The sequence below is a fragment of the Pinus tabuliformis genome, chromosome 9, assembly GCF_031772625.1.
Source record: "Pinus tabuliformis cultivar Carrire ecotype Pingquan chromosome 9, CPIR1, whole genome shotgun sequence".
NCBI classification, from domain to species: domain Eukaryota; kingdom Viridiplantae; phylum Streptophyta; class Pinopsida; order Pinales; family Pinaceae; genus Pinus; species Pinus tabuliformis.
Window position 1 is genome coordinate 171,069,971 of NC_142307.1, and position 21,777 is coordinate 171,091,747.

A 21,777-nucleotide genomic window follows, 5' to 3' on the forward strand; every position below is an offset into this window, starting at 1 on the left:
GCAGGGGAATGTTGAACCATTCACCCTCTACACAACGCACCATGAGGGTAGGGTGAGTCGCCCTATGGTCGCTCATCGCTCCAAGAAGTAACCCAAGCCCCCCGGAGCTCCCAGAGCTCAATGGATGCATCATATAGGACCCTCATAAGAGGGTCTCTCAACGACTCCTAGTCATTCTCGAAAATTCAAGAATTTGACCTTTCCCAGGGGCTTCATCAGAATGTCAGCAACCTGCTCATCTGTACTGATATGATGGAGCCTTATTGCTCCTCGTTGTACCATATCCCGGATAAAGTGGTACCTAATATCGATATGCTTGGAGCGATCATGAAATACGGGATTCTCAGATAAATGAATCCCACTTAGGTTGTCGCAAAGGATCACAGTAATATCCAATGTATGTCCAAACAGCTCACTGAAGAGCTTCCTCAACCAGACAGCCTCACAGGAGGCCATACTCGCAGCAATGTGCTCTGCCTCAACAGTGCTCAAAGCTACCGACTTTTGCTTCCTATTCATCCAGGATATCGAGGTAGAGCCTAAAGAGAAACAGCACCCGGAAGTGCTCTTTCGATCCACCATGCTGCCTGCCCAATCAGCATCGATATATCCATGTAGCCTCACATCTCCGGTAGTGTACCTCAACCCATGAGTGATTATGCCTCGAAAATACCTCAGAAGATTCTCGACACCAATCCAATTTGAGTGATGAGGCTCAACCATATATTAGCTCAACGTGTTAACTGCAAAACATATATTCGAACAGGAGTTCACCAAGAACATTAATGTTCTTATGAGTTGACGATACTCAGTAGCATTTCCCAAAACAGGTCCGGCAACACTACCACATAACTTCTTGAAGTTAAGCTCCATCGGGGTAGTTATGGCCTTACAGTCCACCATACCGAATCTCTCCAATATCTTTACTACATATTTTCCTTGAGATAGGAAAATCTCTCCTGGCTTCTGCCAAACCTCCAGTCCTAGGAAATAGTGCATTAGTCCTAGGTCCTTCATCTCAAATTCGGAAGCCAACTCCCTCTTACATTTGTGAATGAGAGGGTCTGCACCTATCAGAAAGAGATCGTCAACATATAGCAGTATGAGAGGCTTATCATCCTCAACCTTAAAGTAAAGGTTTGGATCGAGTTCACTCCTAGTGAATCCCAGCTTCATCAAGTAGCTATCGATCCTCTCATACCAAGCTCGAGGTGCTTGCTTTAGGCCATAGAGGGCTTTCTTCAACCTGCATACGTGAGATTCTCGATTATGAAACTCAAACCCCTCGGGTTGTTCCACATAGACTTCCTCTTTAATCTATACCATGCAAGAACACGATCTTGACATCCATTTGATGTAGGTTCCATCCTTGCAAAGCAGCAAGGGCTATGATCGAGCGGATGGTGGTGTATCAGGCAACAGGTGCAAATATCTCGTCATAGTCTATACCTTCATTTTGTGAGAAGCCTCGAGCAACAAAGCAAGCCTTATATTTTTTAGCACTCCCATCAGCTCCATGCTTTATTTTGTAAAGCCACTTTGAGGTGACATCTATTTTGTCCTGGGGTCTGGGGACCACATCCCAGACATCATTCTTCATGATGGACTCGTATTCCTCATTCATAGCATCCTTCCATACTTGATGCTTCACAGCTTCTTCGAATGATGAAGGCTCATTTTGAATGTTGGTACTCATAATGGTCAAGTATCCCTGATACCTAGTCGGCTTCTTACTTTCACAGAAAGTCCCTCTGGGTGCAATGCGTCCTTCGACATCATCAAGTGTCCCCCTAAGCCATGAGGGCTTCTTCCTAGAAGAAGAAGGCTCTTGCAGAGGGGGTTCAATAGGATCCACAGGTTCTTCCACATCAAGCATCGTCTCATCTTCCTTCTCATCCAGTTTCCTGGTGTCAGTTTCTTTAGTTTTCCTTAGAATAGGAAGATTGTCAACCTTGCTAAGAGCCATATCTTCATCAAAGGTAACATCATGACTAATCTCAACTTCCCTTTGACCAGCCACATAGATTCTATAGCCCTTAGAATTTTCACTATAGCCCACGAAGATTCCATTCTTTCCAGATGCACCAAATTTACTCCTTTTCTCTTTCGGCACATGAAAATATACGAGACTTTCGAAAATTCTAAAATGAGAGACATTAGGTTTCTTACCAGTGAAAATCTCTTCGAGAGTCTTGGAATCCAGTGCTTGATGAGGGCATTGGTTTTGAACATATACGGCAATATTCGCAGCTTCGGCCCATAAAAACTTCAGAAGCCTTTGATCATGGAGCATAGCACAAACAACGTCCACAACCATACAATTCTTCCTTTCCGCCACACGATTTTGCTCATGAGTGTATGGTGTTGTGGTCTCCCTCTTAATGCCAGCCTCCTTGCAAAAGTCATGGAACTCATTGGATCCATATTTGGTCCCATTATCAGTCCTTAAGATCTTGATCTTCTTCTCGGTTTGATTCTCGATCAAGGTTTTGAAGTGACAGAACCAAGAGAAAACTTCATCCTTCTTTTTCAAGAAGTATATCCAAGTCTTGCAAGAATAATCATTTGTAAAAGTGAGGTAATATAAATATCCTCCCAAAGAGTTCACGGGCATCATACCAGATATGTCGGAGTGAACCAACTGCAAAATGTCGGAGGTCTTGCTATGGTTTGAGGGGAATGGTCCCCTTTTGAGTTTTTCTTCGGCACATCCCAAACATACACCTTCATGTTCTATTTTGAACTCAGGCATCCATGTCACCATTTGTCTCACATCGGGTAGAGCCTTGTAATGAAGGTGGGCAAACCTCTGATGCCATAGTTCGAACTGAAGAGATGTGTTGCAAGACATGACTCCCAATGGACTTCCTCCAACTTGATATAAAGAGTCAACTCGAAACCCAAGAGTGAAAGCATCTTTAAAATTCTTTTCCACACACGTACCTTGCCATCGATGAAGGCCACCTTGTAGCCTTTGTCTTCCATTGCCGAAATGGGCACTAGGTTCTTCTTGAGATCAGGTACATATAGGACTTCTTGCAAATGAATTTTGTTGCCTTGATTCAATTGAAGAGTAACATTCCCTACACCCTTTACGGGATAGGTGGATTTATCTCCAAGAATAATCTCCAAGTTGGTCTCCTTCTCTATCAAATTAGAGAGAGCTTCCTTGTAACCAGTGAAGAGCCTTGAGGCACCACTATCAATAAGCTAATTGCCCAACAAGTCCAGAGGAGAGGTAGCGGAGAGGACCGACATCAAATAATATTCATCTTGCTTATTGTTAACAACATTAGATTCATACCTGGAGTTCCTTGCCTTCTTGGAGGGTTGACCACTTCCTTGATTTACGACATTCCTCTTTCCTTTGCCATTGAACTTGCCATTCCTTTGATTGTGGTTGGAATTGCCCCGAGAGTGATTTTGGTCATCGTCATGAGATGTGTCCTTCCTATTTGGGCACTCCCTCGCATAGTGGCCAAACTTATTGCAAGCGAAGGGACCGGAATTCGATTATTATTGAGAAGAATGGTTCTAAATACATACCATTCAGATGAGAGCCCTCCAAGAGTAGTAATAGTTAGTGCCCTGTTAGCAATGACTTCTCCAATTGATAGGAGGTCATTCTTGATCTCAATGATCCTTAAGAAGTAGGATTGCATGTCCTCATCTTTGCCCTTCTTAATTTCCTTCAACGTATTTTTGAGGAACAAAACTTGATTTTTAATAGAGGAATGACTTGTTATAGAGTTTTATGAACCCAACGTTTCGGACTACCCAGTGAGTCCATCATCAAGGGCAGCGACAATAGATATTCTAGAGATATTAATGATGTATCCATGAGCTATATGGAAGGTTTTATATATATATATATATATATAGGTTATGAAAGAAATTAATCTAAGAAATTAGGTCAGCCAATCTCCAATTTTGTTATTTAATTTTTTTTTAATTTAAATAATTTGTTTACTTAATTAATTAAATTGTTTAATTAATCAATTAATTTGTTTTAATTAATTAATTAATTGTTTAATTAATCAATTAATTTGTTAAATTAATTAATTAATTTGTTAAATTAATTAATTAATTTGAGTAATTAACTAATTAAACCAATTAACTAATTAATTTGTTTAACTAATTAATTAATTAATTTGTTTACTTAATTAATTAAGATGTTTAATTAATCAATTAATTTGTTTAATTAATTAATTGTTTCATTAATTAATTAATTTGTTAAATTAGATAATTAATTTGTGTAATTAATTAATTAAACCAATTAACTAATTAATTTGTTTAACTAATTAATTAATTTGTTTAATTGATTAACTAATTTGTTTAATTAATTCACTATAATTCCATATATAATTCCTATTTTTATTTTCTAATTGTTTAATATGAGACAACTATATGCTTAAACGGGTAGTGGATATATTAGATACTTGGCCTTAATGCCAAAGAGCGGATTACAAAAGGTGAGTCTAAATCCAAAAGTGCCACACAACCTTGCAAGGTCATGGCATTTATGCTTAGCTCACATCTCTTTTTAGCTGCTACTATGCGGTCAATTTCAGAGATTTTCCCAATATTGTGGATACATACAAACTGATTTAACAGTAAGCAATAAAACATGACAGCGTTCTAAATTTAGGAATTGGTTCCCATATTTCCTGTCCGCCTCTGAGCAGTGCTCTAGCCGTAAGAAGCGCTACATTGTTAGCTTCAATGTCCGCCTCCTTATTATTGACTCTCAACACGTGGTAGAAATTCAAATTCTGGAATGAATCTCCAATGTCTGTAATTTTGTGGATCAGCCTTGCAACCCTTAGGTCCGTTGGCTTAGAATGTGTCACCATAGTGTTAATGATAACCTGAGAGTCCCCAATAACATCAGCTTCCTTGATGTTCAACACTTTCAAAATCTTGAGACCTTGAAAAAGAGCCAAAGCCTCAACTTGGATGCTAGAAGCGATGCCCAAACCCCAGTCGTAACTATGGATCCTAAAGCCATCTAGATTCAATATGACTCCTCCAGCGCCAGCTCTTCCAGGATTGCCCTTTGCAGCCCCATCAAAAAATAGAAAGTGTCTCTGGTGGTTTGCAATCCATCCCTAGAACTCTTTTGCTGTAGCCCTTATTTGCCATTCTTTTGGGAGGGAGATACTCTTTGTAATTCTTTGGAACTAATTTATTTTAATATTATCAAATGATTAGTTCTGAAATAACCAATTATTTGATTTATATGTTTATTTATGTTTATGTTTTATTGTTTAAGGAGGATGTTAGATAATGCTTCCTTGATGAATTGATTTATATTTAATTAATCTTTTAATGAGAGAGGAGGGATTAAATTATTAAAAAGGATATCAGTTAATTATTGATTCTTTCTTGATAGCTAGAAAGGTAGGAAAGCTAAAAAGAGAGTTTCCTATGATTACAGTGAACCGGGGATATTGCCTGGGATTGCAGTATTCATGGCAATCATCTGCTTCAAGGTGAAGAATAAAGGAGAAAGTTACAATATTGCAGTTCACAGTACAAGTATAGCAGAGTAACCACTGGTGATATTGAGAATGATCACGAATATTTCTTTTAAGAAGCCAGTTGTTTTAGCGATTAAGGAGTTGTTCAATGAGGTCTGCCTGAGTGGCTTAAACAGTCAATTGTAGATTATACTTTCCTACAAAAGTAATGAATGAAGGAACACCAATGTGCCCAGGAGGAAAAGCAACAGATGGATGCCTGTCTTGAGGGGGGCAACATTAAAGTCACACAACACCTTCTGCATTGAAGAGGGTATTGGTGGTTAATCAACACTTAAGTTGTGCGTAACATGGCCTGTAGGCTGTAACCAGTAAGACACATGACCAGATTATATCATTAAATGTGTTAGTAAACAGTTAAAATTTGTCGGTTTAATAACTCTCAAGAGGGCATATAAATAAGACACCGTGCATGTACTTTTCAATTGATCAATAAAGTCACAACTTTTTACTCTGTCTATATGTATGGGCATAATAACAATTACTCTCATGAGGGAAATACAAATAGAACCCCTGCAAAGGCTAGTAACCCCATCGTTTCTTGACTTCTACTGGTTATATATATTAAAATGAAATTGCATGCACAATCATAGATATGACCATGCAAGAGACATAAGAGACATATACAATGAAAACATTTTTAACATAATACATGTACAGCACATATATTGTTACACTTCTTTGCACAAATCAATAAGCATGTATGATTATAACTATCAAACTTACAGATACTCTGGCAAACAAATACCATTATAAAATATAAAATACTCGAATGAGAAAATAACTACAGAGATTTTCAAAACAACAATAAACAAAAGAGAGCCTTAAACCTTCAATGTACATGCATTAAGAAATAGAAATAACGTGATATAGTGAAGAAAAAAGGCAGTTCCAATCCAATTCAAAGCATTTTAGACCATGGTTTTAAAAACTGTAACCAGATTTTGAACCAGCCACATATCTAACTGGGATTTCAACAGGAACTGGATCAAACTAGTTCAATCAACTGGATTTGAAAAAAATACATAAAATAATTAATTTTTAATGAAAAAAATATTTTGAAGATTTTGAACCATGATTCCAAACCATTAGAGATAAAATATGAAAAGTTTCTCATTTATATACCATGAAAGGGTGAATATATCAAAATGGCAAATAGTGCAATATATATCAACAACAAAATACATAATCAGTGAGGCTCTAAGTGGCCTTTAGAGTCCAAAAACAATGCTACAAGTTATTGGGCCACTGGCTTACTACAAATCACTGATCAACATGATCACTCATCAAACTCATCATTGATTCACCACTACTAGAAATGGGATCATCAACAAGAGCTACATAAACATCATCTGGCTCAAAGTCTTCAGACTTGGATTCCTCAACCTTATAATATGGTAGAAATTGAAAAAGCTTAACATGCCTAACCAATGATTTTGGTTTGAGTGAAGGGTTCATCTCCTCAACCTTATAATATGATTGAAAAAGCTTAACATGCCTAACCAATGATTTTGGTTTAAGTGAAGGGTTCATCTTCTCAAACTTATAATATGGTAGAAAAAGCTTAGCATGCCTAACCAATTATTTTGCTTTGAGTGAAGGGTACATTTTTGTTAAGGCCATGGTAGAGGAGTTCAACAATTAATACCATCAACATAAATGGAGTTCAACAATTAATACCACCAAAATTAAGTTACATAAAGGGCTTCAAGCTTTGATCAAATGATAATACCATACCCTCACACACAGACAAAATCAAATGGAAACATTGCAATCCCCCAAATTGTGAAATCCTGAAAATTGTTAGGTCTGTTGGATTTTGAGTGAGATCTGAAATTTTAGTTTCTCCATATGAAACCCAATGAGATTGGAACTACTCTCAAACATCCTGAAACAATCAATGGTAATGTTAAAAGTTTAAGTAAAAGGATTAATATAAAAGACTTTGAGAATTTAACATTACCATTGATTGCCAACATTGCTAGGGTTGAGTTACATTTATTGCTCAGGTTTAGGGTTTAGGAGGGGGACTGTTTGTTCTATGGCCAAGGGAGGTTGTTTAGGGAGGGAAAAAATCCTTGGTTTCCTCCAAAACCACCTGAAAAACTGCCATCCAGGATCCCGAACTCCCCCACACATGTAAGATCTAACCAGGCCAGTTAGGGTTGGAAACGGCTGGTTATGGCCACTTTGTACCTGTTTTGGTACCAAACCGGTACAAACTGGCCCTCGAAACAGGTTTTTCTACTGGTTTGTTCTCTGAGCCTGTCTGACTGGCCGGTTTTTAAAACTATGTTTCAGACCTGACTGGTTAAAGGCATATATTTGTTCTTCTACTTTCTGAAATGCATTTTTCAATTTCTACGCTATATAAATCCACCAAAAAGATACCATCATTCTTTTATTTTGTATAATAATCAGATCAAGCTTATTGTGCTCTTTGGAATTATCTTTTTGGCGTTCTCACTGAAATTGCAAGTGTCTGGTAGTTACAACATTTCAAGTGAACCTCGCATTCTTGGAAACATAAAAATATGACGTCCCTATATCACTACAAACAATTAAAAGCAAAGCAGATGCCAAAAATTTATGATGAAATCCAGCTACAAGAGAAAATGAGGAATGCATATCAAAAGAATAAAACAATTTCTAACACACAAAACAAACAATTATTAAAGGTGCATACCTTTTAAGTATCATGATGGAATTAGCTATTCCTTGGCCAATAATCCCACAAACAAATCCAACTACGCCATATTGTAGACCCTGATTACATGCATCCATGTCAAAAGTATAGCAATAACGACTAAAGAAGACATCACTTAAAATACCAAATTAATGCACCGATAAAGCAAGCGCAACTCCATCACTTTCTTAAGTATGTAACATGGAATCATGACCATTTTTCTGGATATAATGACATGTGATGGTTCAACAGCACTTCCATGCACTTTCGTACCTTGGTCAAATTTAGACTCCCTACAAACATATTATAATCAATAAAGAAAAGCAGGGCACGTACGTAACGTTGTATTGGCAAAAACAAAATGCTCTGCAAAATTCATATCTTCCCAATATACAATCCTAGACCATTTTAGAGGTCTTAATTGATTAACTATATTATTAAATTGAATAAACGAGACCCTCCATATAATTTATAAGCACCAATCGATAATACCTCACCCAATCTCAAGCTACCAAGTATATTTTAAAAGAGATACAAATATGGCATAAGAAAAAAACTTATTTGACTGAACAATTCTGCCATAAAGTTATGGGATCCATTAGTTAAATACTTCATCCCAAAAAGACTTAATAAGAGCTTTAAAAAAACATTAAAAACTTGAAAAAGAAGAGAGTCAAACATTGGTCCACCTTGTAGAAGTAAGCACCAATCCGTTGTTGAACAGAAAACCTACGACCTGGTGTCTCAGCCTCAAACACACTACATACAAACAATGTGGGTTATTTATTCTCAGTGTTGCATCCAAAAAGGATTGATCCATACAGAAGATTTATCTATATACACCTGCTCAAAATTTTACAATATGGCTGGTGTATCTAAAATGACAATATAAGCCTTATTCTAAAGATAACACATACTAGTAAAAACGAAAAATGTTGGTAAATGTTGATCATGTTTTCATAACTTTAATATTCAAATTTCAGACTATAAAGAGCAAATATGAAGAACATGATAGCATTCATTCAACTCATAGACTTGGTTTAATACTATAATGCTGTTAATGCAATCCAAAAGCATAATACAAGTAGATAAGATAGACTGTAATCCAAGTGTAGATGATCATTTTGGCATGACATGTGTCATGAGAGACAAAAATAACAAATAGAAATGATGTATGTCATAAAATAATGGTAGATAAAATAACAAGGATAGAACAAGTTATATCTTTGTTCATGGGCCTCTTCAAGGGAATGGCTTCCAAATTCAAAAACAAGTTGATTCGAATTAAAAGCTTAAATGAGTGTTGATTGTAAGGAACCTCCTTACCAGTTCATTCACAAAGACATAGAAGACATCTCCATATCAGATAAACAACTGATTATGAATAAAAGAGTGATTATGAATAAAAGAGTGATGATGAAATAGAGTACATAACATATGACATACATACAAGTCAAAGGAGGGACACAACTAAGGATCATGCCCAATCACTAATAAGTTATAACTATAATTAAATTATTAATTAGTTATCTTACATTCACCCATTCGTGATATGCCTCATCCTCATGGCATAAAAGACAATCAGATAGTACTGCCGTCATAAAATGCGACATCAGAGCATCCTTAAATTTCGAGCAATCAAACATCAACAAATATATTTTAATTTCTAATGTGAAGTTTATATTTATTATTTACAAGGCCAATGGAGGGCTCTTTGATGGCGTCGACAAAGGACACATGACAATTTTATTATTCATCTCCAAATTTTAGAACAAATGGGGCTATTTTGGAGCCACCCCGAGTCCACTAGTACAATCCAACCCCAAATCTAGTGACACTAGAGGGCTACATCTGATCGTGCCCAAGAATATTTGGAGTTGTCCCAAACTCCATTGCGGCAATCCTAAAAATTTGAGTAGCATACTCCCTTTTTTACTAGGGATCTCTTGGAGAAACCCCAAACTTCATTGGAGTCATCCCACACATGACCCAACACCCAACTACGCTAGAGAGTTTCAACTACACACTTTACTTGCCCTCAAAACCAATGATATATTGAGAACATACCATTGAGTGTATTCTTGTTGATGTCCTAGGCGAGTTGACCACAAACCCAGTCAACTAGGCCCTCAACTCAGTTTAACGGTAGGTTTGGTACCAAACTAGCCAAGTTAATGCATGATTCAACTAGTTTGGTATCAAACAAGTCCAACTCAATCAAGTTCATACCTATCCAACAGTCAACCAAGTCGGCTCTCAACCTTGTTGCGGCATAGTTTTGAAGGAAACGTGTAGAAATTTCTCATTTCCCACCCCGGTTTTCAGTTTCTCCTTATTTCTCCCATATAGTTAAATGCCCTTTCCCATAACCATACATTTAACAAGCTGGAAAAAATAAATTTGCTGAAAACACAAATTCTGAAAACTTTACAGAATGCTGGAAATTGCAGAAATAAAAATCAGCAGTAATAAACAGCCATTAAAACACATTTAAACACTGAGATTTTTGGTCAATGTGACCCTGGAAAAACCCCCTACAACTCTTGGGGAAAACCAGTTTGAGAGCTCTTTTTTATTTCTGGAAAATGCCTTTTTACAGTAAGAGAAATGTTCAGCAAAAATCAGCAAGCAAACTTTTACAACTTATCTCAGCCTTGCTGAAACTCCCTTGCTGAAACTCCACCTCGCTGAAACTCCGCCCTGTTGAAACTCCGCTGTACAGACTTGCTGAAACTTCGTCCTGCTGAAACTCCGTTGCTGAAACTCCGCTCTGCTGAAACTCCGCTGTTGAAACTCCGCAGCTCACTGTCCATAAATCTCCCTTGCTCTCTTGCTCTCCTTCTCTCAATCTGCTCATGAAAGAATGAATGACATTTTCCTCCTTTTCCTCTTTTAATCTAACCCCAAATGACTTTTGGGTGATCCAAGTGACTTTTGGGTGATCCCTAAATCCAATGGCTGAAATAGATTGAGATCTAAGGCTGAGATTAAATGCTCATTTAAATCTCACTTTTTTATTTTTTAATTCACCCCACTTTAATAAAGACCCACTTAGTCATTTATTTGTAGAAATTTCTCATTTCCCACCCTGGTTTTCAGTTTCTCCTTATTTCTCCCATATAGTTAAATGCTCTTTCCCATAACCATACATTTAACAAGCTAGAAAAAATAAATTTGCTGAAAACACAAATTCAAAAAATTTTACAGAATGCTGGAAATTGCAGAAATAAAAATCAGCAGTAATAAACAGCCATTAAAACACATTTAAACACTGAGATTTTTGGTCAATGTGACCCTGGAAAAATCCCCTACAACTCTTGGGGAAAACCAGTTTGAGAGCTCTTCTTTATTTTTGAAAATTGCCCTTTTATAGTGAGAAATATTCAGCAAAAAATCAACAAGCAAATTTACAACTTATCTCTTTTCCCATTCCTCACAGCAAACAGAACAACAATAAATGTTGTACAGCCTCCTCAATTTTCGTGCCCACTTTCAGCATTAAATGCTGTTGTACGGCCCTCATTTTGCGTGTAGAAAAACCAACAAATTGCTCCTCGATTTTTGTGCAAACCACTCCTCGAAAATCGTGCTAAAATCTGTCTTTCACTGTGTGCTGAATCAGTTGTACAAATCTTATCAACTACTGCCTTGGACTATGTGCCAAGCTGTTGTCTCCTTCTCCTCCCTGTCCAGAAATCTCCCTTGCTCTCTTGCTCTCTTTCTCCCAATCTGCTCATGAAAAAATGAATGACCTTTTCCTCATTTTCCTCCTTTAATCTAACCCCAAGTGACTTTTGGGTGATCCCTAAATCCAATGGCTGAAATAGATTGAGATCTAAGGCTGAGATTAAATGCTCATTTAAATCTCACCTTTTATTTTTTAATTCACCCCACTTTAATGAAGACCCACTTAGTCATTTATTTCCAAAGTCACTTTTCCTTTCTAATTTTTCATTGACTTTATAAAAGTCACTTTAAAATTAGACTTAATAACTTTATCACTTAAAGTCACTTTTAAATTAGATTTAACTTTATAAAAATTATAAAGTTACTTTAGGAGAAAAATTAAATTCTTTTGGACACTTTTCCCTAGGCCAAAGATCAAAGCCTTAAGGAACCACCTGTCCTCCGGTACCAAATTTCAACACTCCTTACCAAGGAAGGTGTTCCTCACCACACCCATCTTGTCTCTGAAGTAGACATGCTTGCCCCGTGGTAAGGCTTTGATAAGAAGATCTGCAACCTGCTCATCAGTGGAAATATACTCAAGCTTCACAGCTCCCTTCTGAACATAGTCTCTGATGAAATGATATCTGATCCCGATATGCTTTGACCTGTCATGAAAAACTGGATTCTCCGTGAGTTTAATGCAACTCTGATTATCACAGTAAACCACTGAAGGTCTCAACGGCTGACCAAATAAGCCAAACAACATCTTGCGAAGCCAGATGGCCTCACAACTCGCTAGACTGGCTGCCATATACTCTGCTTCTGCTGAACCCAGTGCTACTGACTGCTGCTTCCGGCTGAACCATGACACTACTGTTGAACCCAACCCAAAACAGCACCCTGAAGTGCTCTTCCTATCAGAAGCACAACCTGCCCAATCAGAATCAGTGTATCCTGCCAATCTCACTCCATCTCCCTGCCTGTAGTCCAGACCATAATCCACTGTCCCCTGCAAGTACCGCAAAATGTGTTTTGCAACCACCCAGTGAACCTTCCTAGGCTCACACATAAACTCACTCATCGTGTTGACTGCAAAACAGATATCTGGTCTAGTGTTGACCAAATACATCAAGGAACCAATCAGCTACCTGTACAATGCGGGATCCACCAACTCGGAATCCGAAGCATGAAGCTTCTTCTAGTTGGTGATCATCGGTGTCGACATGGGTCTACAATCCTCCATGTGGAATCTGCTAAGGATGTCCACAATATACTTCCCCTACCCTAGAAAGAAATGCCCCTCCTCCTGCCACACCTCCAAGCCCAAAAAGTAATGCATCAAGTCGATGTCCTTCATCTCAAACTTCGTCGCAAGATCTTTCTTGCAGTGCTCTATGAGTCTCTCTGCACCTGCAATGACCAAGTCATCCACATATAGCACCAGAATGAGAGGCTCCTCAGCAATCACAATAAAGTAAAGGTTCGGATCTGCCTCACTCTTTGTGAAACCCATCCCCTGCAAATATGTATCTATCCTGGAGTACCAAGCTCTGGGAGCTTGCTTTAGGCAATAAAGGGCCTTCTTCAGTCTGGACTCTGCACACATGGGACTCCTTCCCATGCAGCTTAAAGCCCTTTGGCTGCTCAATGTACACCTCCTCCTGTATGAAGCCATTGAGAAATGCGTTCTTTACATCCATCTGGTGGATCTTCCAACCCATCTCTGCTGCTATCAATATAATGGAGCGGATCGAAGTATATCGAGCCACGGGAGCGAAGGTCTCCTCATAATCAACTCCCTCTACCTGGGAGAACCCTCTAGCCACAAACCTCGCTTTGAATTTCTCAATGCTGGCATCTGCAGCATGCTTTACCTTGTAAAGCCATCTGGAAGTAACCACAGATTTGCTCTCAAGCCTCGGCACCACCTCCCAAACATCATTCTTCATGATAGAAGAATACTCCTCCTGCATGGCCTCTCTCCAGACCTGCTGGCTAGCTGCCTCCTCATAGCTAGAAGGCTCAGAGTCAAGGATGTTGGTAACCATCGCCATATAGCTACAAAACCTCTCAGGTGGTCTACTCTCTCTGACCGGCCTCTTCGGCTCAGCAACAAGTGTGGCATCTCTCAAGGTGTCCTGAAGCCACTTGGGCTTCCTCTTCCCTGAGCGCACTTCTCCCACCGGAGAATGAAACTCCTCCTCATCATCATCATCAGGAGCCTGAACTCCTGACTGTCTGTCTGTTGTCCTCCTGCCTGCACCTGAACCTGTAGAAGCTGAGGTGCCGTGTGAACTGTCCATCAGTGGACTCCCTAGTAAACTGCTCTGCATGTTGCCCGGAGCACCACCCCTCTGGCTCTGTGAGCCACTGCTCACTGACGGACCTGACATCCTCATAGATGTACCTCCTGATCCTCCTGATCCCTGCCCACTGGATCCCTGCGACTGACTCAACTGCTGCTGAGGGTCTGGCTGATCCAGATACTAACTCCCATGACCTCCTAAAGGCCCTGTCCTCCTCGGACTTCACATCCCGTCTGACAACAACTCTCCTCTGTGCAGGAATGTAAATCCGAAAGGCCTTTGAGGTCTCACTGTAGCCCACAAAGATACCCTTCTCTGCGGTGGGCTCTAGTTTGGTCCTCTTCTCCTTGGGTATATAGGAGTATGTAATGCATCCAAAGATATGAAGATGACCAATATCAGGATACTTCCCAAAGAAAGCCTCCTCCGGAGTCATGTGCCCCAAGGCACGATGTGGACTCCTGTTCTGCAAGTAAACAGCTGTGTTGCAGGCCTATGCCCACAAGAACAATGGCAACCCCTGATCATGTAACATGGCTTTGGCAGCCCCTATGATGGATCTGTTCTTCCTCTCTGCAACCCCGTTCTGCTGGGGGTTGTAAGGAACAATGAACTCCCTCCTAATGCCTGCCTCCGCACAATAGTCAACAAACTCTTCAAGGGTGTACTCCCCTCCATTGTCCGACCTCAGGGACTTGATCTTTCGACCTGTCTGTGTCTCCACAACAGCTCTGAACTCCTGAAACCGCTTGAAGACCTCACTCTTGGACTTCAAAAAATAAATCCAGGTCCTCCTGGAGTGATCATCAATGAATAAAACATAGTACTCATATCCACTCAAGGAAACATGAGACATCTGACCGCTCACATCAGAATGAATCAAATCAAGTATCCCAGTCGCTCTGCTGTCACTGCTGGGAAAAGGGGATTTGGCAAACTTGCCCATCGCACAACCTCTGCAAGTATCAAAGTGATCAGTACTGAAATCTGGCACACCTGTAGTGATCTCCCGCAATGTCCTCAAGGCTCCATGATACATATGTCCCATCCTGCGGTGCCAAATCTCACACAGCTCAGAACTGCTAGTTCTGTTGTCGGTACTACTGCTCAATGCCAAAAGGGCCTGGAATGCAAACTTGTACACCTTTGCATGGCGTACACCTATCACTCTAGCTAAATCAGCTGGAGTAACCCTGGGATACATCAACACCTGTCCTCCCTGAACAGTACCTCATATCCTCTGTCCTCCAAAGCTGAGACGGATATGAGGTTCTTCCTCATCCCTGGCACATAAAGAACATCTGACACTTTCAAGGGAGGTTTGGACTCCCTCTGAAATGTCAGTGTCCCCACCCCGACTGCTCTAACAACTCTGTCATCACCGAGTACTACGTTTATATCAGTGCCACTCTCTGAAAGCTCTGAGAAGTACTCACGGACTCCTGTCATGTGACGTGAAGCCCCACTGTCCACATACCAGATACCTGAAGATGCTCCGCTAATCGAGGGAAAAGCATGCTCCCTCTGAACCTGTGTGGCAGGTGATCCTGCACTAGAGGACTCACACGTAGTGAACGCAAACTCTCGGTCAAAACGACCTGCAAAGTCCTCAATCTCTGCTGAAGCTGCCACGTCTTGGTTCTTCCACTTCTTCTTCTCCGGACACACAACTGCATAGTGTCCCATCTTTTGACAATTCCAACACTTCACCTTGGAATAGTCCTTCTGTGTGTTCCCCTGTTTACTTTTACCTTTGCCTTTGCCCCCACCACTGCTTGTGTAAGCCTGCTTCTTCCCTTTGCCTTTCTTGCCTCCTGCCACCAGTGCTACATCCTCATCCTGCTCAACTGGCTTGGCTGCCCCAAGCTGACCTTTCCTGATCTCTGTCTGAATGCAATCATCCCAAAACCTCTCCCATGTGGGAAGGGTCTCACGTGCACAAACCCCATCAGCAAAGTTCAACCATGAACGGGGAGGCCATTCACTGCAATCCGCACCAACTCAGTGGGTGGAATGGCCTCTCCAATCGCTGCCAACTCATCTCTCACATTAGTAATCTTTGTGAGATATCCAGTTGCACTATCATTACCCATCTTAATGTTCTTCAGCTTCTCCTTCAGGACCATCTTCCGGTTCTCATTGGTACTCTGGTAGAAATTGGACAATGTTGTCCACATCTCATGGGCATTGCTCTTTCCTCTCACATGAAGAATGCAATGGTCTTTGATTCCGTCTAGAATCAGCCTCTTACCCTTGTTGTTCTTTTTATTATAAGTTGTCAACTGAGTAGTATCAGTAGGCACAACAACAGGGTTCTGTGTGGTATGCACCATGATATCCCAGACTTCTGCCTCCTCAAAGATACTTTGCATTCTCTCCTTCCAAACGCTGTAATTTGTATGCCCATCCAGCCTATCCTCCACCCTCAATCCCAATGACATCCTGTTGTCCTAAAACTGAAAAATAGCACTGCTGTAGTAAAGATAAAATTGTTGTTTATGAAAAAAATCAGCTTGCTGGAATTTTCTGAGTGAAAAATCAACACCTGTAATTTTTCCTTTTGTTGTCCCAAACTGTCCTTCAGCACTCGAACTCTGATACCATGTAGAAATTTCTCATTTCCCACCCTGGTTTTCAGTTTCTCCTTATTTTTCTCATATAGCTAAATGTCCTTTTCCCATAACCATACATTTAACAAGCTGGAAAAAATAAATTTGCTGAAAACACAAATTCTGGAAATTTTACAGAATGCTGGAAATTGCAGAAATAAAAATCAGCAGTAATAAACAGCCATTAAAACACATTTAAACACTGAGATTTTTGGTCAATGTGACCCTGGAAAAACCCCCTACAAGTCTTGGGGAAAACCAGTTTGAGAGCTCTTTTTTATTTCTGGAAAATGCCTTTTTACAGTAAGAGAAATATTCAGCAAAAATCAGCAAGCAAACTTTTACAACTTATCTCAGCCTTGCTGAAACTCCGCCTTGCTGAAACTCCGCTGCTGAAACTCCGCTCTGCTGAAACTCCGCTGCTGAAACTTCGTAGCTCACTGTCCAGAAATCTGCCTTGCTCTCTTGCTCTCCTTCTCTCAATCTGCGCATGAAAGAATGAATGACATTTTCCTCATTTTCCTCCTTTAATCTAACCCCAAGTGACTTTTGGGTGATCCAAGTGACTTTTGGGTGATCCCTAAATCCAATGGCTGAAATAGATTGAAATCTAAGGCTGAGATTAAATGCTCATTTAAATCTCACTTTTTATTTTTTAATTCACCACACTTTAATAAAGACCCACTTAGTCATTTATTTCCAAAGTCACTTTTCCTTTCTAATTTTTCATTGACTTTATAAAAGTCACTTTAAAATTAGACTTAGTAACTTTATCACTTAAAGTCACTTTTAAATTAGATTTAACTTTATAAAATTATAAAGTCACTTTAGGAGAAAAATTAAATTCTTTTGGACACTTTTCCCTAGGCCAAAGATCAAAGCCTAAGGAAACCACCTGTCCTCCGGTACCAAATTTCAACAAAATGTTAATTTTTTAATCTACCTAAACCCTAAATCCTAATACCTAAACCCTACAGACAAACTATATAGAGATGCCCAATACCTATATTTGCCTCTGTTAATTTTAGGTATATTCTATGCTTAGAGCAATTCATTTCAATTTTCACAGTTAGCTCCATATCTTTTCCAGATTAGCAATCACATCAGCATTAAAGTACACTGCAGATAGAACATAAACATAAATCGCAAAAGACAAGCCAAGACAAGAGGACACAAGATGTGGCGCTAGCCAGGGACAAACCCCAATGTGGGGAAACCCTTGATCAATTCTTCTTATATGTTCTTCAATAGTTCAGCAGAGAGAGAAAGAGAGATAGTACGTTTACAACAGAAGTCAACACTTTGACTTATCTAGATAAGAGCATAGATCATCTCTAAGAAGATGATACATGAGATCAGTTGAAGTAGATTCCTTCACCTATCGTTGTGCCGCATTTCGTCATCATGCTGCACCTCATCGTGTTGCACCCATCATCACTATGTTGCATCTCATCACGCTTCATTAATCACAACTATACCCATCATTGTACTGCATTATGTGCCATTGCTGCACCATGTTGCCATCTTGACCTATGTGTTGGCTACACCTTGTTTGCTTGATGTCCCTTGCTTGCTTGTTGTCCCTAGCATGCTTGTTGTCACGCCCCCAATCTTTTTTTCTTTTATTGGGCGGGGTGCGGCACCACCAACGCTCACTTTTCAACAAGTTTACGTTGTGGACTACGCCTCAACCATTATAACTCAACGTTAATCTGATATAACCGAGACCTTAGTCAATATAACAAAGCCTTTAATTACTAACTTATAATCCACATATAAGTTTTAACCTTCGCTCTTCAACAATAAACCATTCTTAACAATCTTGTATACAATTTAAATCAAATAACAAACTGCAACATCCATATGAATGGGAGGGGCAACTCCCGAATTGAGTCTGCCCACATAAAATATATTATAATAATTTCCAGAATTACAATGTAAGTGTGCCGGGCAAAGTCCGCGGCCACACTTAATTCCTTTTGACAAACCCGGCAGTCTGTCGTGCATACAACCTCTGCACTATTAACCAAGCGCGCCAGCACTTATATAAACCTGCAGAGTTATATATATATTATTGTCCACGTATCAGTCCTCTGATCTGTCCACGTGACAGTCCTTCAGCAACCACTGGACTGATATATCGAACCCGACAGCTTGCTGTGTAAACCTCTGCGCCGTTTTACCCAAGCGTTCCACGCTTTTTCTAAACCGGCACAATGACACGTCCAACTGCCCAAATTCTATTCGTCAAAACCCAGCAACCTGCTATGTTTGTATATCTTCCCGCACTGTCGACCAAGCGCACCAGCGCTCACATAGACCGGTACAATATACACTCAGCCGCTACCCGAATCCTGACTTCCAGTCGAGACAACCCACTACGTATATAAACTCCTTGCGCTGTTGCCCGAGTGTGCCACCCACTCATATAACCAGCGTAGTCATATACTCATGCCGTTGTCTGTAATACTGAACAACCCGTCGTATATCCCTGCGCAATTACCAAACCCTCAGATAATTCTGTGCCTTATGTATATACAAACCGCTTGTCCAAATACCAACTTCTGCTCTAACTGTAACTTCTCGTTCTCCCAAACTCCAAGTAGAAGTCCTTCGCATTCTCTTCGTCATGCGCATGAGTTATGCGCATAAGAACTGCGCATTTCTCACTTGTGATGCGAAGACCGAGCGATGGATTAATGATCAAATGAACCTCCATCACATGTTATTTATATGCCACGTCGAAGGAATACGAACGGGTGTCTTGGCCTTAAGGCCGACACCATTTTCTCTCACCATATGCCCACGACTGCACCTTTAACACGTCGGCTGTTCATTTGTATTATTCTCCATCGATATACATATACATATTTCCCTTCGTATGTTTAATGGCCTCCACGTCATTATATATACAAGTCCAAACATGCATATATTATGTTTTAATTCACGCATATCTCATACATGCGTACAACCATGCCCATATAACCGCCATTATATGGATGTTCATGCCCATACATATGTCAGTCTTTCGCCATGTGTCAACGTATTTTGTCCCATACGCATCCTTTTTTAATGGCTGCTCCCTATAACATATGTCGGCTCTCATTTGTCTTATTCATATACGCCCTTTTCATATTTTAATGGCTGTTCCATACTCCATATAAAGCCACGTATATTTATTTTATTTCATTTCTTTTTATATCGGCTTCATTTTATAACATATACGTTCCTTGTAATGGCCGCCCATTATATAAGTCCCGTATATATATTATTTCCACATATCATATTCTATTCACGCACATATTTATATGTGCGTTCAGCCATATAACATGTAGCTTCGCCCAGCACTTAGCTATATCGATTATCATGTGCGCTCATACCACATATGAGCTCCATTATCGTGCTTCTCCATATATCGTTCGACACTTGGCCACATTCCGGCCAATGTGTCTCCATATATCTCGTCGCACTGTTCTTCCACACAGCTCGCCCGTTCGTCTTTGTCCATCGTACCGAACCATGGCTTGCCGTACCTAATCGCCAGCTTGGGTGACCGCACCGCTAGCTCGGGTGTCCGCACCACAACTTCCGGCTCGTCCAAGTGTCGGAGGTTCGCCCCTCGTCGTGTCGGAACGCGCCCGTCGTCGTGCACGAGGGCGCCCGCCCATCGTGCACGCCTGCCCGAGACTCGAGGGCGTCACATTCTCCTCCACCTGAAGTCGTTGTCGTCCTCGACAACACGCCATCTTAGTAGCTCTCCACCAAGACTGCATCGACCATGATGTAGATTCCCCCATATAAGGCAACCATCACTGCAACATATACAAGGCCCATCTCCATCAAGTCATCACCATCGTGACCCCATCACCTCAAAGTGTCTCATCGGTCCTCCGCATCAAGTTACTCTTCCAAGCCATGATCCCATGTACCTTGGAAGTATGCATCCCATACTACATCAAAGTCACCTGACCTCAGCTCCTCAATGCATCAGACTTCTAAGCCACCATATATGATGTCCCAAAGTCACAACGATCTCATGTCATCATGAGCTCCTCTACCGAATGTCCACCAAGACTACCTCTTGGTCTCGGCCATGAGAAGTCCATCTAGCATCATCCAAGTAATCAATCTCTCAATGTGCCCCATTCAGGTCCATGAAGCCCTCTTCATCATCTGCAACGTGCCATCCTCAAGTCTCCAACCTGATGTCCATGACTTTGTTGCCCCACAAGTACATCACAACATCGGTCATCATCATCCAAGCTGCAATCTTCGGTTTAGTGAACTCGGTCACCAACCATCATCATGTCATCATAAGTCCCTTCTCCATAGCTCCTCCACCAAAGGTTCACCAAGACTACCTTTTGGTTCCGCCATGAGAAGTCCACCCAAGGGTGTGCCCTCCAATCTGTCCATGAGTCATGCCGGGCACTTAGCCATGTGGCTAAAGCATGACCCAATCATCCACAACGATCATCAAGTTCCACCCTTGTCTGGGGGTCTTGCACCTTCCATCTCAAGGTAGCAAGCATCCTCAACAAGTCCTTCATCAACCAACGATCCTTGCTTCTCCATACAAGGCTCCATCATAGTCATCCATGGTAAGATGTCTCCATGCTTAGGCAAGCTGATCTTGCCATATCCTACACACGGTCCATCTACCAAATGATCAAATGAAACACAAGCATCCATACTTACTTCATCAATATGAGGCTCCTCCATATGAGTGACCTCACTCATCCATGTTGATAAGCTGCACGATCCTGGTTCAACTTGGTCACCTCCAAGTTTTGCCTCCATCGAGTCCTCATCATCATGCCCCATTGCCCAACCAAGTTGAAGAAGCTCTTCTTCAACGGTTTTCTCCAAGGCTTCAAGTTCATCAATGTGAGTGTCTATCCATGCTGCCAACCTGTATGAGTCTGGTTTAACTTGATTAAACTCAAGTTCGGTCCCCATCATATCCT

At 40.5% G+C, this 21,777-nt stretch overlaps 1 protein-coding gene across 1 annotated transcript in view; it reads right to left on the minus strand.

Annotated features, from left to right (window-relative positions):
• The window catches only part of LOC149147661 (protein RETICULATA, chloroplastic-like), a 59,480-nt gene that overhangs the window by 24,843 nt on the left and 12,860 nt on the right, over window positions 1–21,777 (minus strand). The window contains exons 5-6 of the mRNA XM_089445699.1: window positions 8,916–8,985; window positions 8,227–8,306 (exon numbers count right to left, since the gene is read on the minus strand). Of these exons, the coding sequence (XP_089301825.1) occupies window positions 8,227–8,306; window positions 8,916–8,985 (150 nt within the window). The remainder of the gene's footprint in view (window positions 1–8,226; window positions 8,307–8,915; window positions 8,986–21,777) is intronic.